General features: G+C 32.7%; 1 protein-coding gene across 1 annotated transcript in view; it reads right to left on the bottom strand.

The window, feature by feature from the left end:
• The window catches only part of LOC123537401 (uncharacterized), a 43,678-nt gene extending 20,132 nt beyond the window's left edge, over positions 1-23,546 (bottom strand). The window contains exons 1-2 of the mRNA XM_045321105.2: positions 23,341-23,546; positions 22,487-22,646 (exon numbers count right to left, since the gene is read on the bottom strand). Coding sequence (XP_045177040.1) covers positions 22,487-22,584 — 98 coding nt within the window. The 5' untranslated portion in view covers positions 22,585-22,646; positions 23,341-23,546. The remainder of the gene's footprint in view (positions 1-22,486; positions 22,647-23,340) is intronic.
• Between the last annotated feature and the right edge of the window lie 386 nt (positions 23,547-23,932).

Here is a 23,932-nt window from a genome sequence, read left to right as displayed (position 1 = left end):
ATTACTGCTGTTAAACCCAATTTTATTTTAAAATCTTTCCAGAACTATATTAATCGCCAGATGACCTGGTATCTATCTATTTTTTTCATAAAAAACCTCTACTGAAGCATTATATATGCATCTAAACATAGAATGATTTACTGTATCATAACTAACAATACGCTGCCCACCTCCTCCAACTCCCTTTACTCTGCGTCAATTAAGATTTGTAACAACGTGAATTTTAAAGAATTCGTGTTTACCTGTACGATCTTGTTTAGTATTACTTAGATTTTGATAAGTAGAGTCAGATGTTTAATCTATTTTCAAGAAATTATATCAACAGCTTGTTAACTACGTTCGTACTCATCCGTACCCCAGTAATAACTCAATGTAAAGTTATTATCTTGAGTTTGATCGAGTTCCCCAAATTGTGAAACTGATACAAAAATATCGGTAATTTTATATTGTAATAATGAGAGATAAAAAAAATCGCTTAAAAACCTTCAGGATGTGCTTTTGATAGTGATGTTTATTTCCGGGCCCTGGATACGGATATTTAAAACATGTTTACCGTTTCCAAGAACAACTGGAATGGTAAGTAAAAATTTACCGAAATCGTCAAGTCATCACATATGAAAACAATACATAAATCGTAGTGAAATATATTTTTATGCAAGAATAGCGACCTTCGGTCTCGGTCACAAACAATCCCGCGGGCTTCTGCAGACGTTAAAACACACAAAAAGCGTGTATTATCCCTACAATAAATGTGTATTGAAATTCCGGCATAGAAATGGACACTGACTTTACATTAGTGGTTACTGCGGTGTTGACAGCGGAAGCATCGGTCCAGTACTAAGACTGTTTACAAAACCAAGGATAACGAGTTCTTTATCTGAAATTACGAAAATTGGGATCAGTGTTCAGTATACACCTGAAAATAATAGACTTGCTATTTGCCGAGTGCACACTTGTTTTCTATCATCGTTAATATAAAGTAAACTAGTAAATATTCGTACATATGCATAATCTCATAAACTCTTCTTTATTGTATGTTCTCTGAAATTAACAAATAACTGGCTCAGCTGAGACACCATACTTTAAAGTAAATTCAGTTTATTCACCACGAGGTTCAAAATGCACGGGAGTCTCGTGATAGTACATGCCTTTAATTTCACATGGTTGAAGTGTAAACAAATAGTTGATTTGCTTCGTTTCATTTCTCACGTAAAAGATCGGACGGTTTTTTATATTGGAATAATCATAGAACATATATGCATTTTAAGTTGAAAGTTGATTGTTTTCTAAAGGACGTAAAACTGAAACAAGTAAGCACTTTTACTTTTCCAGCAATGTTCCTCAGGTGAACTTTGACATTGTTTACAAAGAGAAATCAGTTTTGTGTCATCTTGAAATGCGTTGTTCGGCTGAAACATATAGTTCCCGAAAAAGTTCTAAAATGGCTTATTTGGGGGATTTTTGTTTTATTTATAAATTCAACACAATGTGCAATACTTCCAGTTTTTGAAAATGATTGAAATTGAACTTGTTTTTAGAAAAAGTCCCGATCTTTCGTCAATATTTTGTCAGCGGATGATTACAAATTTTAAGTGAAACGGCTTTCTTGTCCAAGAGAGGTGTGTAAAGCGAAAAACTATCATTACACATTGCGTTAATTCTTTAAACGTAAAGGTTCGGTAACGGATTAAGGAGATCGGACAGTGCAAAACTATCTCTAACCATTGATAAGGAGGCATCTATATTTCAGTAAGGAAATCTGAGGTAAAAGAACAATCATATATTTTATTTCTTGAAATAAACATGGCGGCGAAATATTTTAGAAAAACTGTGCACGTGTTTTGCGCATTAGAATGTTTAACGACATTTTCTTGAGAAAATAGCGCTCGTGTGCACTATTTTGGCATTTGTTTGATTTGAAAATAAATATTTTATAGCAATTTAGGATGCATACGATACTAAAATTTTGCACCAAAAATGTTCACTCATTTTCTTTCAAAGCACTGTGGATATAGTGTTAAACGTAACTTTCACGCTCGCAAGTTTACCTACAGATATATCTTTTCAAGTTTTATCATATATTGTTGTGTCCTTGCATTCGAAAGCTAGTTTCGAGGATCTTGTTTTTCACATGAATTTATAATTTAATTTGCGTACTATCATGTTAATGTCAAAATTTCATGGTTTTAAATTGAAATTTAGCGACCATTTAAAGTAAATTCAGTTATTCACCACAGGTTTAAAATGCAACGAACTACAATAAATACTTTAATTGCACATGTAATTACAATAGTGATTTGCATCGATCATTACAACAAAATATAATATTGAAAATATAAACATATATGATTTTAATTACGAAAGTATTGTTATAGACTAAAATGACGTAGCATTTACTAAGTCTATGAATTTGAATTTACAAAGAAATCATTTTGTATCTAATGTTTTCATGAAGCATATAGTTGAAAAAGTTCTAAAATGCTAATGATATTTTTTTATTTTATAAATTAACAGATTAATACTTGTTTTAAAAATTAATGAACTTGTTTTAGAAAAAGTCCGATTCCGTCCAATTGTTGGGAAACAAATTTAAAGAATGCTCTTGTGAAGTGTATAAAGCAAAAATATCTTCACTGGTATTCTTTAATAAAGTCGGACACGCAGGAGATCGACAGTCAAACTATCTTAACCATTGATAAGAGGATTATTAGTATGAATCGAGGAAAAGAACAATCAATCTTTATATCTTAATAAACTGTGTGTATTTTAGAACTGTATTTTGCGCATTAAAATTTACGACATAACTTAAACAATGGTTCTGTGACTTTTTTGGATTTTTGATAGTTAAATAAATTTTTATCAATTGTAGGACATTCGATACTAAAATTTTGCGCAAAAACATATTTTCTTCAAGCACTTGATATATTTGGACAACTTCACGTAATTACAAATGGTATTTTTCAAGTTTATATAATTTGGTCAGCATTTCGAAAGTGTTTCAATTCTGTTTTCACATATATTCCTATTTCATATGCTATATGTAATGTCGAAATCATGGATTATCCTATGAATTTGACAAAATGAAATAATTTTCACTAACAAACCATACATTTACTTCATTATGCCTATTAGCTTTTGTCATGCAGGTGTACAGGTAAATGCAGGATATGATTATTATTTGTGTCATTTATTGATCTCTCGTACTGTCTATATCGTGAAAGTCACCGCAAATGCCGATATTACAATAGGCCAGGTGCCCGCTCGCTTAGCTCAATAGAAAGAGCGTTGGTCTACGGATGGCGGGGTCGTGAGTTCGATTACCGGGCGGAGCGTATGTTCTCCTTGACGATTTGATGAACGACATTGTGTCTGAAATCATTAGTCCTCCACCTCTGATTCATGTGGGGAAGTTGGCAGTTACTTGCGGAGAACAGGTTTGTGCTGGTACAGAATCCAGGAACACTGGTTAGGTTAACTGCCCACCGTTACATAACTGAAATACTGTTGAAAAACGGCGTTAAAACAAACAAACAAACAAACTTTAGGCCAGGTAAATCGGCCGTCAAGACTGTTCGGCAGTTTTCTGTCTACTCCGTTATTTGTGGTGAGTATCAAACAGGTAATCCTTTATTAGCCAATGTACCTTTATATTGACATTTATGATCATATGGGTTAAACAAAAATTAAAAAGACTCATTTACAGTGCTTGCAATGACAAATGAGAACGGTTATCAACAAAAATAACTTAATTTATTAATAAGAATACCTTTATAGCGGTATTCTCAACAAACACATTACTATGGCAACGGGATAATCACTTTGAAAAAATAATTTCTACGATCAGATAAAAGCTCAGTGTTCCGATTGGATCATCGTCGATCGATATTTTTATTTCTGAACCCTATCTCGAAAGTCAAAATCACGAAACTACAATGATGAAAGTCGAAAACACGATGGTGAAAGTCGAAATCACAATGGTGAAAACTCGATACTACTATGGTGAAAGTCACAATGTCGAAACCACGATGATGAAAACGCGATAGTAATCTATTTCAAGTGTCCTCTCTTTCCCCTCATATTAAGTATTGGATATAAGAAAACTGTGAGCTTTCTTAAAATGTTAGAGGGAAAGGAGAAAGACACAATAACAATGTGTTATCAACACATGCACTGCATGACATATTTCTATTTCTTTCTTTTTTTATTTTTTTAAAGAAAAAAAAAAAAAATATATATATATATATATATATATATATATATATATATATATATATATATATATATATATATATATATATATATATATCCAAAACTTCAACATAGGCCGGATAGCTACTTTACACCTAGGCTAGGCTACGCTCATGAACATCTGACTTCATCATGCATGTCCAGTAAACAACTGACCAAGTGGCTTATCATAATCGGGGCACATAGAGGGCACTTGAAATAGTGATCCAATACAGCACTAGCGATGCAATCAGTCACAACTTGTCTATAAAGCTGCTAATATGTGGTAAATGTCAGTATAAATATACAACTAAGTGTCTTTTGCAGTATTAAGCACTAGCTGATTCTACAAACTATATTATAGATTGATTAAAACCAGAGCAAAAGATGTATTTTAATATATCACAGTTCAGATTCTAGTCTAAAACGCATACCAAACACAAGTCTATCAGCTATTTCACAGTTAATTTGGTTTAAAAAATTCTGGCTAAAACAACATTAAAATACACAGGATTAAAGTTCTATGTGTGTTACTATCTATAACACGGCACTTCTGTAAGCATAACATGCACTCACAACAGTTACTGCACCGCACAGGTGACTATTTAAAAAAGGCTGATAAATGTTAAAAATATATCTAAAATTTACACACGGTATCTATACCCTGTAGATAAAAAGCGATAAGATATCTTTAAGAACAGTTAAAAATGGTGAAAGTCTTATTTGGTCCTCTAAAACATGTTCCGAATGCAAGAATACGCGAGAAATTCAAGATGGCCGATGGGTGGGGAAACACTGTCTTTCACGCTTCAAACCATGAAAGTTCACTCTTTTTAGCTTCTGAATCAGTCAGACTGACGCCGCTCGTGTATTTACAAGTCGCTTACACAACAGTTATTAGTAGAAATGTCTATAAAACACTCTAAACTATAAAACTTTGTTAAAAACTCTGTGCACAACAAAGATCTAGGTCTTGTGGTTTCAGACAATAAGATTTTTAAAGTTTTTTCCTATATAAATCTATGTAAAATTTGTGACCCCCGGGGTAGGGCCTCCTTTCACCCCGGGGGCCTAATTTGAACAATCCTTATAGAGGACCATTAGATGATGTCACATGCCAAATGTCTAGACTCTGCGCCTTGCGGTTTTGGACAAGAAGATGATTAGCAAAATTAAAGCTTAAAATATATATATAAAAAAAATCACGTGCCTCAAAAAACTTTTCCGAAGTTACTGTTTTAACGGCTGTTCAACGTTTCCAAAGATACGGCATTAAAACCAGAATTCAACAATTAATTCATTTTAATTGGTCCAATTACAATCAAATGTGAAATTGCATACAATCCATAGACTTTGAGCGATAACAATTTGTACTGACAAAACCCATGCAAACCAGATGCTAGCAGACGACAGTATTTTTCGTAACAGCTTCCGAGTACCTACGGATAACCGCGGGAAAAGCCGGAATATTTGATGAAATGCTCACTACAAAAAAGGGACCAAGAAAACCATTATTAACTTTAAAACAAATAACACATAATAAAATTGAATAATTTACCTTTATTTTTAGGGGTACCGTTTTATTATTATTATTATTTGCGGAAAATATCTCATTTTATCGTTATCTGAAGAAGTCAATTTTTTGTCCTACTTACTACCAGGAGGTCTATATGAACTGAGGTGGGTCTATTTAAAGACAAAATGGACCAACCAAACATTAAAAATTATTCATAAGATCAGGAAAAAAATAAACTTCAATTTGTGGGTTGCCGCTTTTTTTTTTTTGTTGTTGTTGAAAATCCAAAAATGCCCTTTTCTAATTAAGTAATTTTATCATTCTTTATTTATGTTGACAAATTTATCGATTTTCCTTTAAGTCGATGTTACTAAAGTTTACCCATTCCAACACTATATAATATAAACTACAAGTTCAAGTTAATTAAATTAAATTTCTATGTTCAAGTTCATGAAAACAAAGTTATAATGTATTGCTTCATGTTTTCCCTTTAGAGAAGTCTTACACAATATTACATACATAGAACATTCAGGGAAGTTATTTTTACTTATCATACGAAGTTCCCAGAAATCGAATATAAACCACATTTTGATGAAAGATTAATATATACACCTCAAATTTCGTACAAAATTTGCTGAAATACAATTTTATGTGTATCTTATTGTATTTTGGATAAGGACATGCAGTGAATAAGGTATGTTTACATCTATTATGGCAAGATTCAATGCTTTTCAAAACATATGACAAAATTCATTTATGTATTTTTATTGGCAAACTGCCTCTTAATGGTGCATTCTTCATGATTCCCCAAATATTCAGTAAGAACCCGGTTCTTATTTCGTAATTTTTAACTGACAGGTTTAATTGGGAAGGTCATGATAAGACCACAATCAGGCGATAAAGGTAATTTATTTATCAGACTCATTTATTGTGGTGTACTTTACAGGAATGCAGTGACATACTGATATTATGAAGTGTGAAAATATTTAATTAAACATTTAATTCTTTGCTAAACATAATCCTTTGAAACAAACTGAAAACGGTCCACCATTTTGTTAGGCATTCACATCTGTTTTGTCACCAAAAATCACAGACAAAATAAATGACGCAATTCGCACTCGGCTTACCTCTGAAGACACAAATGTGTTTGACAACAGCAATTTCATGGTTAATTAGGAAGGTCAGATTTCTTCACCCCCACATATTTGCCAATAAGTAGGTAAGAAGTTCTGATAACCGGGCTTCGCCCGGTTATCAGAACCTCTTACCTATACTAAGTGTAATTTGAAGGATATTAACCGAAAATTCGATGGTTTACTTAGAAAATTTGCTAAATGCATGTACTCAGTTTACATATTGTTACATGCTAAATGCTTGTTTATTATTCCTTCTCTTCAGAAGGAATATTACCGTTTAATAAGTCACACTTGACTGAGCTACTGATACCGAAAGCTGTTGTCATTACAACCCGGCCAATAAAACTCCGTGACCTTAGAAATAACCTCTGACGTTAAACTATTCTTTCTCAATTCGGGGGAATCCATGGGTTACACAATACTAAACCCGAGGATGATTAATGGATTCTTTTATTTCCTCCTGAACATAACATATGTACATTCACCAGATAGACATATATCAGCAAATTTAAATGTAAACAACCAAATATTATCGTTACCTTCAAATGCATGGTTAATATATAAAAACAAACCCCATTGCGACCCTCTAATTATTTGTAACAAATTCCAGGCCGGTTGGGATATCTTTGGAACAGATGAAAGAAACCAGGTCACTTTAATATATAAAAATACAATGTGTATACTCTAAGCTCATCATGTTAACTAAGTATAGGTAAGAGGTTCTGATATCCGGGCGAAGCCCGGTTATCAGAACGTCTTACCTACTTATTGGCAAATATGTGGGGGTGAAGAAATCTGACCTTTCTAATTAACTATGAAATTGCTGTTGTCAAACAAATTTGTGTCTTCAGAGGTAAGCTGGGTGTGAATTCCGTCATTTATTGTCTGTAATTTGGAGCCAAAACAGATGTGAATGTCTAGCAAAATGACGGACTGTTTTCAGTTTGTTTCAAAGGATTATGTTGAGCAAAGAATTAAAAGAGTCATTTGTTCCCTAGCTAGCTCTTATAGGGAAATGTTTAATTAAATATTTTCACACTTCATAATATCAGTATGTCACTGCATTCCTGTAAAGTACACCACAAATAAATGAGTCTGATAAATAAATTGCCTTTATCACTTGATTGTGGTCTTATCATGACCTTCCCAATTAAACCTGTCAGATAAAAATTATGAAATAAGAACCGGGTTCTTACTGAATTTTTGGGGAATCATGAAGAACGCACCATTAAGAAGCAGTTTGCCAATAACTATCATCTATCCGGCTGCTATCAGAGAGACTACTTGGGCTTATCAGGTTACAGCTTAAGGAGAATCATGAATGAATATACTACAGTCAATGTCTTATTGCCATATTTACCACACTGAAAGAGGTAACAGATTTAATTTGTTGTTGGATTTAACAATTTATGTTAAATAACTAGCGTAAATACTTACTTGAAATTTTTTGGCAGTATAAAACAGACATTGCAACCAAAATTTTACAAGATGGTCATTTTATATATTTATATAGATGTGCTCTAGAAGGAACTTTTGGTCTGCTTTAACTTGTTTCATAAGTTTGTGGTAATTAAAATAACTTCTCATAACTACTCATTTCTGTTAAACGTATAGAAACAATATTATCGGCTGATGAATGTACACGCGGTAGAAGCACGAGTCGTTTATTGGCTCAAATTTTGGGTGTAAAATCAGTTTTCGGAACTCACTGCAATAGTTTTTCTTATTTATGATTGCAGAATAGGCAACACATTATAGCCCTCACCGGTATTCATTGTTGATAAAGCACAAACCAAGACATGAATATTTAATCATTTAACGTGAAATATTAAGACGAATAAGAGATGAAATTCCTGGACATGATAAAGAAAACGCTTTACTCGAATAAACAATTTTGAAACATCTTTTTAACACCGCTGTTTCGCTTTGAAACACTGATTTGTCACAATATCTCCTGGAAAATGTGGCTGCATAATGAATTTATTATGATCAAGTTTTTAGAAGTTTGTCAATTATTCAACCGGGTTTCAATTCACGCTAAATATCGAACTCAAAAGTTGCTCACGTGAACTTCTTGAATAAACTTTCATCACATTACAACTGAAATAAATTAGTATAAACTAAACATAAAACATAATCTATGATATATAAACATTGAAAAGCCTTTAAGAGGCAAGTTTTTCAACTCTGTCAGTTGTTTTAAAACAATACAAACATTTTAAAAGATGTACATTTTCCGACATGTGCATGAAAATGAGGAAGGTGTACAAACAAGACATTTACATGGTCAAGCAAGCAAACGGTAGCGGCACGCTTCTCTGAATGACATAATCTGACCTACCGCTGCTTGAATATTTATAAAAGTTTCCTCAATTAAAATATTGTCAATGTGTTGCCCTCATATTTGCGTGACTATATGTAATGTTTTCTTTAAAATCTTGTATTTGTCTCATGTTTCTGTATGTATACAAACTGAGAATTTATTTTATAAACTTGTAAACATTAGGTCCGCGAAAGAACAAAAAGGACTGCTTCGTATCTCAACCTAGGACAAAATAGTTAAAATGTCAGAAAATTTGACGTGTACATCATCCCTACTACACCCATGTTATATACCTAAAACACTGTAATGACGCCATTCCTTTGTATTCGCAGTCCTGTATTTTTAATATTGGACTGCTTTCAATGGGACTCAGTACTGTATTTTCCACGTGGAGTCCAATATTAATTTATTATTACATACTCGTTTCTATTCCCCGTTAAGTTGCACTGGCATCGGAAACGTCAATATTTTTCCATACACTGACACTGAATTTCATATCGGGTGCGTGACGTAATTCAGTTCGTGTTGTTGCACTATTTTTTTCTCTTCAGTTCAGTATTGTCAATCCTATTCAGGCTATTGAAAAAATTTATGATATTTACCTTATATTTATACGTGTAGATGCGTATGTAATAAAAAGGTTATTATCTTTGCATCGGGAAATATGCACTCGTTCTTCAGCGGAAGAATATTGCGCTCCTAAAGTCGCGCAATATTTCCGCTGAAGAACTCGTGCATATTTCCCGATGCAAAGCTAACAAGTGAATGAAGTATTGCCATGCAATACAAAGTCCCCTACTGGAAGGCATCTAATTTTCTCTACTGCAGTATAACATAATGAACTGATATCTGTCAATGATGTATAAACAATATTGTACTATTTATACAATATGTTATAACAACACACTTGGATTAAAATGTGCATTTATAAAAACCCACAGTTGTTTTCATATTGAATTGTTTTGGCTGATTATAAAAAAGTTATATAAGTTATTTATAGTAACAACAAAGGTAAATTAATCCTAAAAAAAATCTATATAATATAAGTCCACAAGAAACTCTTTACCAGGTAGAGATAGGTCAAAATACACCTAAAAATTGGATGTTACATACATGTTGTACCACAGAAAAGTGGTCTCGATTTTTCTCTACCGCCTATAATAAAAAAGTTACAATAAAATCTATTTATAGTAATAACAAAGGGACGTAATTCTAAAAACAAGGGTGCCTAATGGTGGTGAATCCCTCTATGCATAAAGAAGAAATGCTCCGTATAAAGTCATTCTTGAATTTGACCTTTGACTTCTAGATATGACCTTGACCTTAGACCTAGGGACCTGGTTCTTGCGCATGACAATCCGTCTTATGTTGGTGAACATTTGTGCCAAGTAACATCACAACCCCTCCATGCATGAAGAAGAAATGCTCCAGACAAAGTCATTCTTGTGTCTGACCTTTGGTCTCTAAGTTTGACCTTGACATTAAACCTTGGGCCTGGGTTTTGCGCATGACATGTTGTCTCATCCAGGGGAATATTTGTGCCAACTGATATCTAAATCCTGTTTTGCATGACAAAGTTATAGACCGGACAGGAAAAAATCCTCTTGACCTTTGATCTCAAAGTGTGACCTTGACCTTTAAGCTAGGGTACTGGGTGTTGCGCATGACACGTCGTCTCATCATGGGGAACATTTATGCCAAGTAATATTGTTATGTGATCCCTTGATGGATGACAGAGTTCTGGATCGGACAGGAAAAAAAAACCTTATTGACCTTTGACCTCCAATTGTGACCTTGACCTTTGAGCTAAGGGTCTGGGCTTTGCGCATGACATATTGTCTCATCATGGGGAACATTTGTGCTAAGTAATATTAAAATCCCTTCATGGATGGCAGAGTTATGGACGGGACAGGAAAAAAACTGTTGACCTTTGACCCCCAATTGTGACCTTGACCTTTAAGTTAGGGTTCCAGAATTTGCGCATGACACGTCATCTCATCATGGAAACACTTGTGCCTAGTGATATTAAAATCCCTTAATGAATGTCAGAGTTATGGACCGGACACGAAACAGACCCTGTTCTGCTATGTTAACATTTGACTGCTAAGTGTGACCTTGACCTTTGAGCTAGGGGTCTGAAATTGTGCATGACACATCGACTTATTATGAGGTACATTAGTGCTAAGTAATATTAAAATCCCTTCATGGATGGGAGAGTTATGGATCGGACAGGAAAAAGCCCTGTTGACCTTTGATCTCCAATTGTGACCTTGACCTTTAAGCTAGGGATCCAGGTTTTGCGCATAACACGTCGTCTCATCATGGGGAACATTTGTGCCAAGTAATATTAAAATCCCTTCATGGATGGGAGAGTTAACAATCTGACTAAAGTACATATCCTATTACGCTACGCATAGGATCTGAGAACGACCTATTCATGGCCTCGTGTTGACGACCCTTTCGCTAGCCAATCAGAGCCTAGCTTACAACATTTTGCAAATCTACCTGTAGCCTTGACTTTTAATATTTACAATTCTTATGTCGTATTGTGTCAGATGGCCGGTTAGCTCAGTCGGTAGGCCAATTGCTTTGAAAACGAGGGGTCCCGGGTTCGAGCCCTGAAATAACTGCATATTTTTCTTACTCTTTGGCATTCGAACAAGATGTCTGATTCGTTCAAATAAAAATAGCAATACTGGAAATCCAAAATATACAGAAGACGTATGTGAACGGGTCGTTCTCAGATCTTCGTTTAGAAGATCAAGTACTTTAGTCAGATTGGGAGAGTTAAGGACCGGACTGGAAAAAAAGCCCTGTTGACCTTTGACCTCCAATTGTGACCTTGACCTTTTAGCTAGGGATCCGGGATTTGCGCATGACACGTCATCTCATCATGGGGAACATTTGTGCCAAGTAATACAAAAATCCTTTCAAAGATGACGGAGTTATGGACCGGACACGAAATTACGGACGGACCAACGGAATGACGGAAAAGCGCATTCCTATAGTCCCCGAAACTGGTTTTCAACCAGTAGGGGACTGATAACCTATAAATATTGGACTGTTTATTTGGTATTGAGTACACGTTCAATTTACTCGTGTAGTCCAATATTTAGCAATAGTTGGATTCCATACAAATACATTACTGAACCCCACTGAAAGCAGTCCAATATTATATTATAGTACTGATAATAAAAAGAAAATTAATATCAAAACAAAGTTTCATGTATGGATGCCAAATCAACATGAAAGTAATCACAAAATATTAATAATAATACTATACATTTTTGGGATGCGTTGACGTAGTCTTACTCTCTAAAAGACACCGTCATAGAGCAACAACTTCCCTAGGGCTTGAAAAATATTGTTAAGGTTTCTTGTTTTAAGAATTATGCAAGGATTTGTTCCCTCTTTTCATAAAAATCAGTTTTATATCCTTAGGACGGCCAGCACATATTTATGCAATCTCACCAGGCATATGTATGTTTTGACAACACAGAAAATGACGTCACTCGACCTTCAGCTATTTCCGGAAGTAAATAAAATGAAAGTAGTAATGCTAAACTTGAAAACGAAAGCCGCATTTTGAGTCGTAGATAGTCAGGGGTCACGCACAGGGGCCACCCCGTCTAAATGTATGCGCGTGGACTTTTTTTTTTTTTTTTTGCTATTGGGGAGCCAATTTTCATTACGAATTGAAATTACCTAGGCTTTAGTACAGCATGTCAGCTTTTAATCTATGAAAAAAATATTTGAGCTCTGGATAAACAGAAATCCCACAGGGGTCCGTAACGGACCAAGGGTAGGCTACATTGATAATTTTGGAACTTCATCAAATCGCTCAAAATGTCATTTTTGATGTTGTCTGAGAGTGTCAGTATATGCCTCAGATGTAAGATATAACCGTATTTGAGAGCTGCAGACCTAGACATTTCAGAAATATTTTCAAAATAAGTTTCGTGTAATAAATGTTTTTTCTACGGAAGCGTGAAAGGGCCATCAGACGCTAATACGTTTTAGTACGTTAAGGCTGCGGAAAGGATATGGCCAATGATGATAATCATGACAGGATGTAATACATGTAGTTAATTCCTGGATTTCGCGACGAGGGAGGGCCTTCTAGTCATACAGTCCCAAGTCCTCTATATTGTAGGACGCTTGCATTAACTGCCTATTTGAAAAGAAAGAAAAGAACATCTGCAAATAAGGTGCCCCAATTTTAAACACATGCATTTACATGAACCTTAGTTTTGTCGCAATGTTTTTGAATTTTGTACTCGTTTATTTTATTTCATTTTATGCTTTCGGATGAAATGCTGAGATTAAGTAGCAACAACCACCAACTTTCTTCGTTTTGATCACAAAATGAAAATGTTTTTGGACTCTAATATGCGTACGAATGACAAATGAATTCTGTTTTTGAAGATTCAATTTACAGATATTTACTGATAAAGATTTATAGGGTTAAAGTTATGCCCTAGACTTTGACACATAACAACTTATTAACAATATTTGCGGTAGAAGTATAAGACAGTGGTCTTTGAGAACTATAGCTTTGATCAAGTTGCTATTTGTTTAGATTTCATAAAAGAAGTATAATGCCTTGTATAGAGCTCAAATAAACTACAGATTGTGTATCTTGTATTTTTAGCTTTTGATTAGGAAAGTATCGCAAATAATTTGGAAAAAAAGTGAATTTTCTTTGTTTAGCTCTGAAAAATTTATTCTGGCCTTCAAGTTCTGAAAAAAAAACTTTAACAATCATAGAAAGCAAAACATTTTTTGGCTCATATCCTAGCCCCAATTACATATAGTGTATACATTGCTATATGGTAAAGTATCGTTCGTTATTTTTTGAATATATCTGGATAAAGTACCCTTTTGTCAGTTATATTTATCACTTCAGTTTTTTATTTGTAAGTTTATTTTTTGAAATAAAAAAAAACCTACAGGGTCGGTTGTAAAAAAATAAGTCGGTCGGGTTAGCTGAAACAAACCATGTTTCCTATGCTTTAGAAAAGAAGACAATTTTGTATAAAAAGTAAAAGTTACGGGACTTATTACATCAACTTCCCCAGGAACCAACAGGTTTGTGTAAAGTTCCAATGAAATATCTTCATTGATTTCACAATTTGTAGTTTGCCAATATGAGTATAATGGAGTAGACGCACAAATAAACTAAATTCTGATTTTGTGATGGATTTGTTTAATAAAAATGATGTACAGTTATTTACAGAAACATGGTCTGATTCATTTTCAGTGTTACAGAAGGATGGTTTTGAATACTTTGTTCTTAACAGGCAAAATATCAAATATACATCGAAACGTATGGTGGTATTATTATTTATGTTAAAACTTAAAAGTCAATTTGTTGATGGTGAATGTCAAATTTTTGCATCACAGTATGATATAATTTGGTTACGTCTTTCCTGTAAAAAATTGTCAATTCAAAAAGATTTCTACATTGGTTTATGTTATAAATGTTATTCCGGATGATAGTAGCAGGAACTCAATGGTTGATAACGATGTATTTGATAGATTGATTGAGTCTGTTGTATATGTCGAGATCAGTCAAATCTAGAGTTAAGCATTGTAACCAATTAAGTGATGAATATACATGTACGCTTGGGGTAAGACAGGGGGAATGTTTGTCTCCGTTTTTTATTTTCTATGTTTATAAATGACCTAGAAGAAATATTAATAAGTAGTAACATGGAGGGAATTGACGTTAATATGTTCAAGGTTTTCATGATGCTATATGCTGATGACATAGTCATTTTTGCTAATACTGCTGAAGAATTACAACGGAGTTTATATTTATTACATGATTATTCCTGCACATGGAAACTGAAGGTAAATGTTTCAAAAACAAAAGTAGTGATATTTAAAAAGGGTGGGTCTGTGCTTAGAAATACAATGTTTTATTATGATGGGAAGGTCGTTGAAATAGTAACAAATTTAGCTACTTAGGTATTGTTTTTACTAATGGAGGATCTCTTAGTAATGCGCAAAATACATTATCTGGACTTGCCCTTAAGGCCATGTATAAACTAGATAAGTATTTATATAGATTCATTTACATTCCGCCTAGACATAAATTAGAGTTGTTTGACAAACTTGTTTCTCCTATTTTTAATTATTGCTGTGAAAGTTACATGTTTTGTAAATAGCCAGTCTTTAGAGAAGGTCCATATGCAATGCTGTAAGAATTTACTTGGAGTAAAGAAAACCACACAAAATAATTTTAGTTTTTGTGTAAATCATATGACTTTGTAAAGACATACAGGCAACAACATTTATACTATGCTTTCTTTGACTGACATCTCTACATTATTATGTCAAATATATATATAAATGACGTACAATAGCTCACTAACAATTATTTTGATCACTTTAATTTAAATTTGAAATATCCATGTTCATTATTTATTCTTTTAGGCTGTGTATCCGTGAAATATTGTTAAATAGTTCTTATAGGTGACATATAGGCCCGTTGGGCCGGGTGTTTATAATTCATATTGCTTCATATGTATATATCAATACTATACACATGTCACTATAATAAAAGATTATCTTATCTTATCTTATATATTGCAAGGTATTGAGCATAAACCATAAACGAAACGTATATGATCATTAGAAGCATATTGTTCCTATTGTTTAAGGAAAATTTAAGTAAAGCTCTTTTTCCAGTGATTTAATATTACACGCACAGTCGTACTTCACAATCAAACTATAGCCAGAGCACTGATGTAATACTGTCCCAGTACACATGTTAGATGCTTTGTTGTTCTCCATAATTTTCGTGTAACGTTGAGTAATTTATTGAAATAGAATTAAATATGTATTATTTGCTATTAACATGCAATGCGGAATTTGTATGAATAATCTGACATTTTGTCCTGACTGTATTGTTCTCAATGGGTAAAGCAAACTGTGAGCTTTTTATATTCATATCAAGGAAGATATTGTAGCTTAAGAAATAAGCTCAGACCTTCCCCGCGTGAGAAAGCAAACTGTTGATGACATACAAGAGTACTTTTTTTTTACTTGTTTAAACAAAAAATTCATTATTTAAACAAAAATTTCATTACTTAATAGCTGTATGACGCGTAACTTGTATGTGCATATGTATGTGAATGCTTAATTGCTGCGTTAGGATATAGTCACGTTATATGTTTGTAATGTTCGATACTGTTGTGATGTATACCACTATCGGCTTATTAGCCTAACTGGAACGAAATAAAATGTCTGTCTGTCTGTCTGTCTGTCTGTCTATATGAACTTGCCTTATAATTACAAACTGTTCTGAAGTGCAAACCTTCATTGATTTCAGACAATGATTTCAGGGCAATTTAAGGAAAGAATTATTTTATCAAAATTCCTTTGAAATACAAAAACAAATGAGAATAACATCAATTTTGCCACATTGTCTTACTCCGATGTCAAAATAAAATCTTACTATCTTCTTTTAGTTGCCAATGATTTATAAGGTTTATGTTTTTGTTATTAGTAATGATTTATAACTATGAAAAAAAACAGTCTAGTTAGGTGAAATTAAAATTGTTTATTACGTCAAAATGATCAACTATTTCCTTTCAATATGATGCTTAAACAGCCTGAAACAGAAAACCAATCATTTGAATAATGGAATTTGTTGCTTTCAGTGGTATTAAAACAAATTATGGTTATTCAATCTGCCAAGAATCCGTGTATAGAAATCAACAAATATACACGTTACTTAATACCAAAACTTAGCGGCGGGAAAAGACATGTACATGAATAAAACTGTCTTACTAAGTTCAAGTCTTGTTTTATCTCATAGAAACGAGTTTTCTAAGAATGAATAGAGGTGAATGCATAATATAAACATGCTTAAAAAGCTAAGTCTAAATAAAATGTTGGTCTTTTTCATAGGTTAGACTGTATTTGGGCAACTTAACTATAGAAATACTGCATGTTATATGGTGGTAGGTTTAGCAAACGTTTAACAATTTGTGTCCAGTATTATCACAATCGTGGTATATCAACTATGGCATTTAAAAAAAAACTCTTAATGAAACGCAACTTTACAATTTTTAAGACACACGACTTGCTATAAGTTACTCAGAAAAGTCAATAATCAAGTTAAACACAGCTTGCTAATGTGATTACCAGAATAATGAAAAGAAAAACAGCTATTTGTAGGTCTCCTCATTATTAATAATTAAACTTTATACAGGCATTGTCGTTTTTATTGAAATTTTCAATGCTGACATTACACAGTCTGACAAATTATTTTCACCTTGCTAAATATATACAGGAAATCGGCCATTTTATCAGAAAAGTTGTAAACAGTGACCACACATTTTCTGGTAATTTCTGTTTTCCAAATGGATACCAGGGTAAAACAAAAATTATGTATTATGGACATTACTATAGCATAATTTACATCAAACGATAAGTATGTACATGTATCTATTCAATTCAGTATTTACTATGCCACAGTTGATTATAAAATCACATTCATTCTGTTATTTAACACATTCTAAAAATATCCATATGGACTGATGTTGGACCGAACTCGGATTCAGCGTATAAATTTATTTAATTTTGATCATATAGATCAAGTTCAGCTGATTAAATACAGTTGTGTATAGGTTTACTTTTTTGTTGTTCAAATAATTTTCGGCCAATTTTAGACGAGTTTTCGACAAATTGTCGACCAGTATGGTCGAAAAATATACAGTAGACCGTATTTTGTCGTATTCGGCGAAGCGTCTTTCGACGAATTGTCGTGGAAGCGTATGAAACACAACTGATATATATATATATATATATATATATATATATATATATATATATATGTGTGTGTTTTCACAAAACAGCCAGGTGTGCACACGGAAATGTTTGATTAAAAAGAATTATATCAACTTAACTATGTGTCTGATTGGATTTCTGGAAATTTATACCTAATGTAGTCTTACTTTAAGCGGTCACTTTGAACGAAGTATAGCTTGCTTTTAAAAATACTTTATTCTGTTAAAAACGTATACTATTAAGAAAACCACACTATCATGTGTTGTCACATTAAACCTCATAGAATAACTGCACAGCTTATTCAGCCATCATCATGTCAAACTCCATCACAGTGTTACTTCCACTTATCGGTACAGTAGACATTGCTGGGCTGCATTTCAGCCGAGTTATATTTTTCATTATTTTAATTTTGTTATACAAAGTTTTTATCTCAGTAGTTAGATATTATATATTTTGCTTTTGAAACGAGCCAAAAAACCTAAAAAATAATGCAATAATACTAAAATTACTTCTTTTTCTGGTATTGTGGCGCGCACAGGGTTCCGTCACATGCTATAATAGAGGGAGAAAAATTTTATGATAGAGGGAATATTTTTTTAAATGTTTTTAAATGAAATTCAAGAACTTATATGTAAAAAAACCACCCATAAAAACATAAAGCCTATGTTTATGTTTTTATAGGTATTTTTTTTTATATATAAGTTCTTGAATTTCATTTAAAAACATTTTTTAAAAAATCCCCTAGATTCCTAGATTTCGTAAGTCGAAATTTCTGGATAGTAAGTTGAAATTTCAAGTTACATAACTCGAAATTTCGAGATGCTTAACTGGAAATTTCGAGATATTACTCGCAATTTCTACTTAGAAACTCGAAATTTCGAGTTACGTGACTTGAAATTTCCACTTACTATCCCGAAATTTCGACTTACGAACTCGAAATTTCGGATTACTAGCTCTAACTTGTACAATGGCCTTTGGGTTTAAGATGGTTATTCTGTCAGTTATTTGAGGTTTCTTGGACTTGTAGAAGTGAAACTATAAATAAAATCCTTAGATGTTTCAATGACCGACTTTAAATGTTATTTTGGGTGCAGAATTCTTTCAAGTGTGGGAAGCATCCTGTTGGCTTGTGGAAGGTCAGCAGTTCTACCCATGTGCCTGGTCATGTCTGAAAGTATATATGTCGGTTTGAATAATGAATGATATTTTTGGGCCCACTTCAGTTTTCATGATCCTATGGTCTGGTGAAGATTTCCCGAAAATATCATTCTTGTATCATCATTTGCAATATTTTCACGGGAGAGATCATATTTCCCGCCCCATTTTGAATGCATTCATAAAAATATGAACAGAGTTGAAAGAAAATCCAGGCAAGAATAGTTCTAAGTTAAGTAAACATCCACCATGCGGTACTTGTGAAGAATAAGGAATAGACATTCTACAAGAAAACATATGGACATGAAAACAGAACCCTTTTGTAAAATTAGAATTTTTATTTGGCACAGACAAGACAAAATCGTTAGGATATCCACGGTGTTATTTCCATCTACATATTAGAAAAGTTCAGAACAAAAATATTTGAAAGGTACAATTTTCTTTGAGAAAATTCAATATGATACGAGTTTGAGTTTGGCCGAGTTCCTCAGTACTCGATTATTTTGAGTAGAACTACCATTTTCCCTCACGAGAGAATATTGGTACACCCACTACGCAGTAGTGTGAACTTTCCAAAAATACTTAGTAATGGCCATGGATATTTTGTTCAGTACACTTGAGTATTTTCTAATGTTGTTCAGTACGAGTATTTTTAATGTTGTTCAGTACAAGTATTTTTTAATGTTGTTCAGTACGAGTATTTTTGTAATGTTGTTCAGTATGAGTATTTTGTAGTGTTGTCCAATATGAGTATTTTGTAATGTTGTCCAGTATGAGTATTTTTAATGTTGTTCAGTACGAGTATTTTTAATGTTGTTCAGTACAAGTATTTTTAATGTTGTTCAGTACGAGTATTTTTAATGTTGTTCAGTACGAGTATTTTTAATGTTGTTCAGTACGAGTATTTTTTAATGTTGTTCAGTACGAGTATTTTTAATGTTGTTCAGTACAAGTATTTTTAATGTTGTTCAGTACGAGTATTTTTAATGTTGTTCAGTACGAGTATTTTTAATGTTGTTCAGTACGAGTATTTTTAATGTTGTTCAGTACGAGTATTTTGTAGTGTTGTCCAGTACGAGTATTTTTAATGTTGTTCAGTACGAGTATTTTTAATGTTGTTCAGTACGAGTATTTTTAATGTTGTTCAGTACAAGTATTTTTTAATGTTGTTCAGTACGAATATTTTTAATGTTGTTCAGTACGAGTATTTTTAATGTTGTTCAGTACGAGTATTTTTAATGTTGTTCAGTACGAGTATTTTTAATGTTGTTCAGTACAAGTATTTTTTAATGTTGTTCAGTACGAGTATTTTTGTAATGTTGTTCAGTATGAGTATTTTGTAGTGTTGTCCAATATGAGTATTTTGTAATGTTGTCCAGTATGAGTATTTTGTAGTGTTGTCCAATATGAGTATTTTGTAATGTTGTCCAGTATGAGTATTTTGTAGTGTTGTCCAGTACGAGTATTTTTAATGTTGTTCAGTACGAGTATTTTTAATGTTGTCTAGTACGAGTATTTTTAATGTTGTTCAGTACGAGTATTTTGTAGTGTTGTCCAGTACGACTATTTTTAATGTTGTTCAGTACGAGTATTTTGTAGTGTTGTCCAGTACGAGTATTTTTAATGTTGTTCAGTACGAGTATTTTGTAGTGTTGTCCAGTACGAGTATTTTTAATGTTGTTCAGTACGAGTATTTTTAATGTTGTCCAGTACGAGTATTTTTGTAATGTTGTTCAGTACGAGTAGTTTTAATGTTGTTCAGTACGAGTATTTTTAATGTTGTTCAGTACGAGTATTTTTAATGTTGTCCAGTACGAGTATTTTTAATGTTGTTCAGTACGAGTATTTTTGTAATTTTTAATGTTGTTCAGTACGAGTATTTTTAATGTTGTTCAGTACGAGTATTTTGTATTGTTGTCCAGTACGAGTATTTTTAATGTTGTTCAGTACGAGTATTTTCTAATGTTGTCCAGTACGAGTATTTTTAATGTTGTTCAGTACGAGTATTTTGTAGTGTTGTCCAGTACAAGTATTTTCTAATGTTGTTCAGTACGAGTATTTTTAATGTTGTTCAGTACAAGTATTTTTTAATGTTGTTCAGTACGAGTATTTTTGTAATGTTGTTCAGTATGAGTATTTTGTAGTGTTGTCCAATATGAGTATTTTGTAATGTTGTCCAGTATGAGTATTTTTGTAAGTGTTGTCAGTACAAGTATTTTTAATGTTGTTCAGTACGAGTATTTTGTATGTTGTTCAGTACGAGTATTTGTATATGTTTGTTCAGTACTGAGTATTTTGTATGTTGTTCAGTACGAGTTATTATTTTGTATGTGTTGTACAGTACGTAAGTATTTTTAATGTTGTTCAGTACGAGTATTTTTAATGTTGTTCAGTACAAGTATTATTTTTAATGTTGTCATCTAAGGTACTCAGTATTTTTAATGTTGTTCAGTACGAGTATTTTTAATGTTGTTCAGTACGAGTATTTTTAATGTTGTTCAGTACAAGTATTTTTGTAATGTTGTTCAGTATGAGTATTTTGTAGTGTTGTCCAGTATGAGTATTTTGTAATCTTGTTCAGTACTAATAGTTTAGTGAATACATTATTGACATACATTGGTTTTGTGAAATATTTTCTATTATTCTATTCTTTTCTGTATTGTTGTTTGTTTCTCAAAATAAGTCATTGCAGGTATTACTAATTTCCTTACAATATAACAGATCATGGTGTACTCAGATTTTACATCATACAACCAAAGTGTGTTGTCATAATCACCTGTACAAAAACACATTAACATCAAACCTGCCAAACATCAAATAAAACTTTGACCACATGATGTCTTGGTGGCAAAATTTATAATCATATTATATATGTGTCGCCTTTGAATTGTACTAATATATCATAAAGACGTTATTAGTTTATAAAAAAAGTACATAATGAATATCTGTTTTATAAAGTTTGACAGCGATAAGAATGCTCATAAATAAAATACGAATATAAAAACCACTTGGACTGTAGTTTTTCTCCCCGTTTTTGCGTTCACAGAATCGCACCAAAACAAAAGCTAAGTTTATCTACCAATTAGATGTTTTGCGTTCACAGCATCGCACCAAAACAAAAGCTAAGTTTATCTACCAATTAGATGTTTTGCGTTCACAGAATCGCACCAAAACAAAAGCTAAGTTTATCTACCAATTAGATAATCTTTATAAAAGAAATTTCACCGTCTAAATAATTCCAACGCATACAAAAAGCCGAACGTCCATATTTTCCCCTGGTACACCTTTTATACTGAGATCTATCATGAAATAGAGCAATCCTGGACTTACCTTTTGTGTATATCTAACTGTCCATCACATAGCACCGTAACAACAGCTCCGACGATAAACATTTTGAATATGACACCAAAAGTGTTGTTACAACACATCTTCTTTATTCTCTTTTTCTCTCACTTTCCTAGAAGTATCTCTTGCAAATAATTCAGTTTTACTGAAAGCAATGTTCACACAATTAAAATCAGATATTTTCCAATGAACTCCAAAAGATTTAAAGTTAAAAGACGTTTACTCCCTTTCTGTTACAATTGTTTTTTATGTGTTGCCTAAACATTTTAAAAGTTCAAATAAAAGCAAGAAAGTACTGTCGCCAGAAATAAAATAAATCATTTAATCGAATAAATGTAACATCTACAGCATTATACTCTGAATGTGTTTCAAATGCATTTTACTCAGTTCGCCGAACTGATTGCCCTCCTACGAAATTTCCGGTAGGAACATTTGCTTTTAATTTCAAGAGCAAATACTGCCTCAATATTTTAATTAATTGAACAAACGAAATGAAGATACACAACGTGAGCCTCGCCTCTTTTGAATTAACGAAATGTGTTGTGACGACTGGAACTAAGACATTAATATTGGTCTTCCCTTTATTCCGATATAAATTCCTTGCAAAGAAATAACGCACAAAGATACCATTCGCTATCAATACAGAATAAAAAGCAGTGCAAACAAGTATCATTTGAAGCAATTTCGAAATACATTAAAATCAATTTTCGAAACGTTTTCTTTCTGCTGAAATCGTACTTAAACTTATAAACTTAAATAAATACATTTACTCACGACAATGAAATAGTCCGCTAGCGTAATTGATATGAACTAATAGATTGTTAAGCCTATATAGATACCTGAAAATCCCTAGAATAATAGATATTCATCAAAATTATATTTCACCTACATAAAAAATTCCATACAAAATTCGAAATTACAATTATCATGCGTTACATTTTATATCAAAGTAATATTGTTGAAGTTAATGTCCAACTCTTTAGTAATATGCATGTTGCGAACCCGAAGCGGCTCAAATATGGCAGTTCTCAACTCTGAAAGGTTACAAATTACTGTAATTGTTAATACAACAATCAGGAATGAGTGTCTCGGCGATTGAGATAATTTCCTGTATGACGATATTTCCCCGCCGGTAATGTGATTTACCTGCAGAGTTATGATTGGAAACGCCGACAGATATATTACAACAAGGAAATCAATGTAACGGAATATGGGGGAAACTAATATACAATCAGCATGCATTTCTTATGAAAGGTATTGATACAGTAATGCTGGAATCTGGTTTTTTTTTTATCTCAATCATACAATGAATCTGCTTGAGGCATAAGACAGAATACGTTCTAACGTCATCAGTAACACTTGCTTACGGTTAATTTCGAATACGATATAAGGATAACCTGACAGTTTCGCGCAAACCCAATAATTATGAAA

This window comes from Mercenaria mercenaria, chromosome 17, assembly GCF_021730395.1.
Source record: "Mercenaria mercenaria strain notata chromosome 17, MADL_Memer_1, whole genome shotgun sequence".
Taxonomy (NCBI): Eukaryota; Metazoa; Mollusca; class Bivalvia; order Venerida; family Veneridae; genus Mercenaria; species Mercenaria mercenaria.
Note: the sequence above shows the minus strand (reverse complement) of the source record. Positions and strands in the feature narration are given on the sequence as shown.